At 45.2% G+C, this 7,814-nt stretch overlaps 1 protein-coding gene across 3 annotated transcripts; it reads left to right on the top strand.

Annotated features, from left to right (window-relative positions):
* Positions 1 to 1,688: 1,688 nt before the first annotated feature.
* Positions 1,689 to 7,440, top strand: LOC117589795 (pyrokinin-1 receptor). Of its 3 annotated transcripts, XM_034281995.1 has the most exons (7): positions 1,689 to 1,890; positions 2,999 to 3,588; positions 3,657 to 3,822; positions 4,578 to 4,710; positions 4,785 to 4,983; positions 6,010 to 6,233; positions 6,300 to 7,440. In XM_034281995.1, the coding sequence occupies exons 2-7, from the start codon at positions 3,186 to 3,188 to the stop codon at positions 7,035 to 7,037; spliced, it is 1,863 nt and encodes a 620-aa protein (XP_034137886.1). In that variant the 5' UTR covers positions 1,689 to 1,890; positions 2,999 to 3,185; the 3' UTR covers positions 7,038 to 7,440. The 3 variants fall into 3 exon arrangements, with proteins under 3 accessions (XP_034137886.1, XP_034137889.1, XP_034137887.1); XM_034281998.1 differs by lacking the exon at positions 6,300 to 7,440 and having other exon boundaries at positions 4,785 to 4,987; positions 6,010 to 6,212; XM_034281996.1 differs by lacking the exons at positions 1,689 to 1,890; positions 2,999 to 3,588; positions 3,657 to 3,822; positions 4,578 to 4,710 and having other exon boundaries at positions 4,812 to 4,987.
* Positions 7,441 to 7,814: the final 374 nt, after the last annotated feature.

The raw sequence follows: 7,814 nt of genomic DNA, 5'->3' as shown, positions 1-7,814 counted from the left end.
ATGGCCAAGGCCTGAATTGACATTAATATGCGGTTGTTTATCCTCTCCCTTACAATAAATACGAGCCGCATGCGGCTTCTCCTGCCTTCTTACAATAAACACGAGGGGCGGGAGCAGCGTCCGTATCCGGCAATGGCTCATGTACTGCAAAAACAAACACATTTGGCCCACGACTTTACGAGCGCTGAGGGGCCTGTCCGGACAATGGCTTAGATTTCGCGTTGCGTTGATTGCTTCACCTAAACAATGTCCAACCCGCCTGCAGGCCCACACTCCATCGATTGTCAAAGGTCAAGTTCAAATCTTGCCAGGGGCGGCGCCAACAACGATAAATGTTAAAAGTAAGTGCAAGTGGTTCGGGCCATTTGCACTTTCAATTAGCAAACTCGGCGCTCAGAAACTAGCCATTACAGTGTCATTTCAGACAATTCGATTGACTGGCCATTTATGGGCGCGCTCCGGGAGCAGCTGCCCCGGACATTACTCATGCGACAAGTAAAACACAAACTGCAGGGCAGGCGGACGAGTTCATCGTTGGTGCGGGCCACAAAGTGAAGGTACATGAATTTATGAATGAAATTAAATCGCAATGTTTGTGTACCTCCGACACAGCAGAGAGCGAGAGAGAGAGAGAGAGTGAGCGACAGTCGTAACAGTGGTGTAACAGTAACAGCGGCCGAGCTGGGTTTCGGCTGTTAGCTGTTAGTTAACAGAGCCCGCAGTGTTGCTAACAGCAAACGGCGAATGCTGCCGCCATGGCCGCAAGGCAACTCAGTCTTCAACCATACACCGGACGTGCGCGACGTGCCAGACGAAGGAGCAGTCAAAAGGAAGAACCGAAACAAAGATCGCAAATGTGAACAGAGAAAGTGAAAATAAATTAAGGAGAAAGAAAAAATAGGTGCAGAAAGTGTTGAAATTTATGCTGCAAAAAAACACAATTAATAAGGAAATTCAAATTAATGAATAATTATAATTATATATTCCAAAGTATTCCAAGAGTGCTTGCAGGAAATGCAAAAATATTTTAACAACAAAAATTAACAAAAAATTAAGAAATTAATTTAAATAAATTTAATTTATTTAACCAAAAAAAAAGCTTAAAAAGTGTATGTGATTAATTATAGTGCATTATATTTAAATAATGCAAATTTATCCATAAAAAGTACATAAATCTAGAAAAAGTTTTAAAAACAAAATTATCGAGCAAATGCAAACTGGAAAAAGTGTATTAAAATAATTACAATAACAATTAATACAAAATGTAATAAAATGCAATAAAATACAATTAACATTGCTTAAAACAAATGACAAATATAATCAACACAATCAACCAGAAATTTCCCCACAATTGATTGAAAAATAAATATGCCTTAAGCACACGAATAAATTAACATAAAATCGGAACGCAGCAAAAACATGAATGAATAAAACAACATATAAATAAATAAATAAAACAAATTGTTGTAAGGGCCCCAGGGAAATGGTGAAATAAATGCATCAATGAATGAATTAAGTGATTGATATTTGATGTAAAAAACATGTAATGAAAATTAAGATAAATGAAAAAAATGGAAAAGAAAAGTTAACATTTCATTGCTGAATTAAGTTAAAATAAATTTAAAGGAAAAGTTCATAAAGAGTGCAAATATTAAATACAGCAAAAAAGTGCAGTTTGCTGTTAACAATTCCAGCATTCAGTCCCAAGCGATTGACAACTGATTGAATCGCTCTTGCTGATTGCCCAGCAAAGTGCAAAACTAATTTTCCATTCAGTGACTCCATTATAACGAGAAAAGGGGCAACCAGCGAGTCACTTGAGCACACCTTTGTGGGTGTGTGCAAACTCCAACAAAAGCATATCCTGAACAAATAGCAAAGCAAACGCAGGTGAGCATCGTCAGCTCTGAATATGGGAACTTCCCTTGATTGAAATTTACTCAACAGCTGCATGCTCTCTGTTGTTGTCCAAAACATGCTCAATATTTTGGGTAGCCGCAAAGTTTAATTAAAAATTGTTAAAGCTGCGGCTTTACGTTGTCACCTGCTCATTCGCGTTCTGCGGCTTGGGGCTAACACGAGAACTAAAATGAGAATTGGCAGCAATAATATGGTGGGCCATTGGGATTGCTTTGGCTGATTGGCTAAGCATGCCGGTCCATGGCAAATCGCTGGGCAAATATTTGGCACGCCCGCTTCTCGTAATGCCGAATCATATCTAAATCAACTTTCACACCTCAGCTGGCAATTCAATTACTCTTTCCAATTAGTTGGCATCGGCAGGAAATGAGCAAAAGTGAGATAAAGTGAGCAAAAGTGACCGCTGCCGCAGCCTGAAGTTCTGTCCAAGTTCTGCTCAAAGCGTAGCATACTTTTCAGGGCACTTTAAATGCGGCTCAGCGAAGAAACACAACATAAGCAAGCAAGTAGATCCCCTGCAGAAACGGCAAATATAATTAATTAGTCGCATCAAGCAGCAAACATTCCAGGCTGGAAGCCAATAAGCCAGCCTGGCTTTGCGCCCAACATGCTGTTTCCTCTGTTTCCATTGACTCTTGACTCTTGACTGCCAACCCTGGGGCCTGGGCCCATTCAAAGCGTGTCGCTGACATAATGAGTGAAATATTAGCTCGTCGCCCGTTAGTCATTTCTCAAAGCATCTTTTAAAGCGTCGCACACTTGTGTGGGTGCGTAGGAAAGTTTCGCCATTTGGCAAAAGTTTTTTTGGCACACATGCAATCAGTTTTCACTTGAGTTCGAGTCCAAGCCCGAGTCCGAGTAAATGGAAAAAGTTTGAGAGCACGCAAAACGTATTGATTGCCAGAAATCTAGATAGACTTCGAGACGCAGTATTAATAGAGAAGAGGGTGGAAGTGGGTAGAAGGAAGTGCCCGACAGGCAGCCACCTGTCGCCTTTACTTGTAGGGTTATATGCCGCTCCGTTTCAATTTAAATTCATTCGCCAGTCTAATGACTTTTAATGTTGTTTGCTTCACAGGCGAGTGCACAATTTTTGGGCCTGCTTATCAGCCATGTGGCACCGCAGCAGGGGCACAAGCGCCGCCAGACGACAGCATTAATAACGCATTGACACAAGGGCGAAGGGAGTGCGAGTAGGAGTAGGAGTTGGAGTTGGAATTGGAGCTGCCACACCCCACAATTAATTGAGCAGCGACTCCGCTAGCATGTTGCAAGGCAACGACACCAACGATGATGGCCTCAATCAATCATTCATGGCTCATGTGTCCGCACCCCCCAGTCAGAGCCCTGCCGCCGCCGCCATGCTGCAGAATGACAAATTCCTAACACATGTCGCCCATCTGCTCAACATAACAACGGAGAATCTCTCGAATTTGCTCAGCTCCGACAAGGCCAGCAATGGCAGCGGCATCTCGGCCGACACGCCCGCGGACAATTCCCTGGCGCTGCTCACCATCCTCACCGTCTGCTATGCGCTCATCTTTGTCGCCGGAGTGCTGGGCAATCTCATCACCTGCATTGTGATCTCTCGCAATAACTTCATGCACACGGCTACGAATTTTTACTTGTTCAATTTGGCAGTGTCCGATCTGATTCTGTTGGTGTCAGGTAAGCGCTGGTCTGCCCTGGGCTGCTCTGGTCGCTGCGTATACGTAACATTCAATTTGTTCCCCTAGGCATTCCACAGGAGCTGTACAATTTGTGGTACCCCGACATGTATCCCTTCACCGATGTCATGTGCATCATGGAGAGCGTGCTCTCGGAGATGGCGGCCAATGCCACAGTCCTAACCATCACCGCCTTCACCGTGGAGCGCTACATTGCCATCTGTCATCCATTTCGGTGAGTTTTGCCCATGACATCAATTACACTCAACCAATCATACGTGCACCATTCATTAAGTTTTAGTTCATTAACAAAGGGAATCTAGAACATAAAAGAGATCGATAGCCCCGAATACATTTGCGATAAGGCTGGCATCAAAATGATGGCCATAATAATTATAATTATAACTATTTATTGTGTTCAACCGACAAGTTATGAAAGGATAATAAAAGGTCTATTATTAGGTGTCATTTTGGTATAGGAAAATTAACTAATAATATTGATAGACAGCGATAAGGTAAGCGACTAAGAGTCATATTTCTCCGTGTACTTTTCCAAGGGGCAGGATAATCACTTTTTCCATAATATTTACAACAATTTATAAAGTAAAAGCTTTAACATTACTCGAACATTTGTGAATTATTTAGAGCTCAGGCGGCCATTCAAAAAATAAAATCTGAAACCATTTCAAGTGTCATTCGGGGGAAATGACTTGGACTTCACTTTGAAAATATAAACACGAGTACAACGGGACTTGGGATTTTCCAGGAACATCCCAATGGCCATGAAAACGTTTCAAGGAATTCCTAAACTTGCCAAAGAGACTCGCATTTTGTGTGGGTTTCGGCGCGGGGCGATGGCTTTCAGTTGGTAACTCTGGGAAAAGGCCTTTAAGTTCATGTCTTCGCCTTACCATAAACATTTACATTCAATACACTTTTAATATTCTTTACATACACTCCATGAACATTTTGGGTTCTTGTTTTTTGCAGGCAGCACACCATGTCGAAGCTGTCGCGGGCCATTAAGTTTATATTTGCCATTTGGCTGGCGGCCTTTTTGCTGGCCCTGCCCCAGGCTATGCAATTTTCGGTGGTCTACCAGAACAATGGCTACTCCTGCACGGTGCGTGTACACAGAGGCAGACAGCGAGTCTCGGACTGAACTGACTTTATGTTTTTTGCACCTTCCCACCACAGATGGAAAACGACTTCTATGCCCACGTGTTTGCCGTGTCCGGCTTCATCTTCTTCTGTGGACCCATGACAGCCATTTGTGTGCTCTACGTACTCATTGGTGTCAAGCTGAAGCGAAGTCGCCTGCTGCAATCGCTGCCGAGACGCGCCTACGATGCCAATCGCGGCCTCAACGCCCAGGGACGAGTCATCAGAATGTTGGGTAGGTGAGTTGTGTGTTTGGAGGAGAGACGGGAGAGCCTGTCAAAACGTAAATTGAAAATTGACTGTCAACAATTTGCGTTGGCGACATCAAACAGGAGCAAGTCCCACACGCCTTTGCAGCTCTTTTCATTTAGCATTTGCGATGTGTGTGGGTGCCCCATGGTGGGTGGCAGCTCCTGCGGTGTCGTTAATTTTTGTAGGATGCATCCATTAAGCCGCCCCTCCGCTGACTGTGCACAAATTTCGGTGGTGCTAGGTGGGCAGGTGGCACCTCAAAGTAATCAGCTGAGGGCGCACTTAAAGCGAGTCTCAAGGGTCGTGAAGTCTATGCCAATAAATCTCGTTGGGGTGCCCTGGGCCTAGGCCTAATGGGTGTTAATAGAGCAGCTCGCAGGCACCTCTTTGCCAAATCAATCACGGGGGAGACACTTTGATAAGAGTAAAAAATGAGTACAAAAAAAGAAGTATGCAAGAATCATTTTGTGAGCATTTTGTGGTGGATTTTAGGCAACTTTTTCATACTTTTTGCAAGTGCAAAGTCATTTAATGCGACGCTTAGGCATAGAAAAATGTTTTAAAAATATAAAAGAGACTGAGTAATATTTATGTTTAATCTAAATCTAGATTGAAGCTTTGAAATGTGACTCAATTTAATGATTTTACTTCGCAACTTTTTGGCTTTTTTATTGAATTAAAATGTGAAGCAACTTTAAACAATTTGCATTGAAATCAATCGATAGACGTGCAGCAAACTCAACAGTCTAAAGGCTTTCTTTTAATTCAGTTAAATTGAAATAAATTAATTGAATTACCCACCAACTGGCGGCCTTGTGGCACGTCCAGAGAAACCAATTTTGGTCAGAAGTGGGGTGTTGCCACGAAGCTTGTCTCTGGTCTGCGTTAATTACTGTCATGCCAGGCAGGGATAAGTTCAGATTACCCAAATGGGAAAGGACTTCCTTCTGCCTTCTTTGGCATTTGGCAAGAGTATGTTTAATATTTGCTTACTTATATTTCTTTGCAGTAGCTGTAGCCGTCGCCTTCTTCCTCTGCTGGGCTCCTTTTCACGCGCAGCGTCTGATGGCCGTGTATGGCTTGTCGCTGATTAACATTGGGATCAGTCGGGATGCCTTTAACGATTACTTCCGCATACTTGATTACACGTCCGGCGTGCTCTACTTTCTCTCCACCTGCATCAATCCGCTGCTGTACAACATTATGAGCCACAAGTTTCGTGAGGCCTTCAAGGTGAGTGCCGTCATCCGCCGCCTGCTGGCCCCTAATTTCCCCTCAAATGTGTGTGGTTTAACGCAGATCACGCTGACGCGGCAGTTTGGGCTGGCCAGGAACCATCACCATCAGCAGAGCCAGCATCATCAGCACAACTACAGTGCGCTGCTACGGCAGAATGGTTCGATGCGGCTGCAGCCGGCTGCCAGTTGCAACAACAATGCCCTGGAGCCCTACGGCTCGTACCGCGTGGTGCAGTTTCGCTGCCGTGATGCCAGCCATCAGCTGTCGCTGCAGGACAGCATACGCACCACCACCACGACGACAACTATTAACAGCAGCAGCATGGGCGGAGGCACAGCCAATGGCCCGGGAAGACGCATCCGCAAACAGGATTTCTATGGCACAGGAAGTGCCGTGCCCCACCGCATGCTGGCGGCTCAGGTCTCGCAATTGTCCTCGCTGGGCGATGCCAACTCGCTGCTGGAGTCCGATGTGATGGATGTGGGTCGACACTATGCTTCGGGGCGTGCCAAGCGCGCCCTGCTGGCCACCAAAAGCGGTGCCATGCTCGTGACGCCCGCGACAACGGAGCAGCCCGAGAACAGCCAGCCGGCCACACGCCTCAAGCTATCGCGGGTAATCAGTCGTCGCGATGAGGCAGTGGCAGCAGCCACAGCTGCCACAGCGCCCTACAGCAGCGGTAGCCACAGCCTGCCCGATCCGGACACCCTGCAGGCTGGCGGCACGTTGCGCGAATCGCGAAAGTTCCCCTGGCGAAAGCGGCGACAAAAGCAGGACGATGCGCCCTCCTCCCAGTGAGAATGTCGACAGATAGCCCTGGCTATGCATAGTTTAGGCATTGTTTAGTTAGCACAATACAACTTTCTGATCTGAGCAAACTTTTTACGGCTCAAAAACGTGAGCTCCGGCGATTTGCATGCAAATTTCGCTGTATTTTTTTGTTTTGCCAATTGGCCATAAAAATAAAATCAACGACGAGGAAGGAGACGCCGGTGACTGGCCCAGACGATTTATGAGTGGGATTTATAAGCGCGGCTAATGAGGCAACAAAGTGACGTGGGGAGCGAAGTGGCGAGCCGCCCCTCGAGGCAAGCTTCGCCTCCTCCTCTAGTGCAGAGTCGTAAATTAAGTGTTAAGCGTTGAGCTGCGAGTAAATAACACGCATTAAAAAAAAAACTAAATAAAAAACTGAATAAAAACTTGTTGCAACAGAAAAAACAACTCTTTTCTTGACTGCAAACAATGCGTGCCAAAAACATGCGCAACATTCAAGAAAAAAGTAAGCAAAAGTAAGCAAAAGTAAGAACCATAACATGGGAGCAAAGGAGACTAAAGGTTACCCTAACAGTTCGTAGGAACTCTACAAGCAGGAAAAATATTGCTAAATTTGAAAGGAAAAACACTTGCTTGATGCATGAACCCCCTGCGAATATTATGCACCCACAAACGCAGCTCCTGCCGCGTATAAAAAACAACTTCCCACCTGTGTACTCCGGGCACTTTGTTGCCATTTGGCTGCTGCCATTGTGCCTGGCAGGGATTGGCAGGCGTTTTGCCTTGCGCCTTGAATTCTAA

Source organism: Drosophila guanche, unplaced genomic scaffold (assembly GCF_900245975.1).
Source record: "Drosophila guanche unplaced genomic scaffold, DGUA_6, whole genome shotgun sequence".
NCBI classification, from domain to species: domain Eukaryota; kingdom Metazoa; phylum Arthropoda; class Insecta; order Diptera; family Drosophilidae; genus Drosophila; species Drosophila guanche.
The sequence above is the reverse complement of the archived record's forward strand: the minus strand, read 5'-3'. Positions and strand labels throughout refer to the sequence as shown.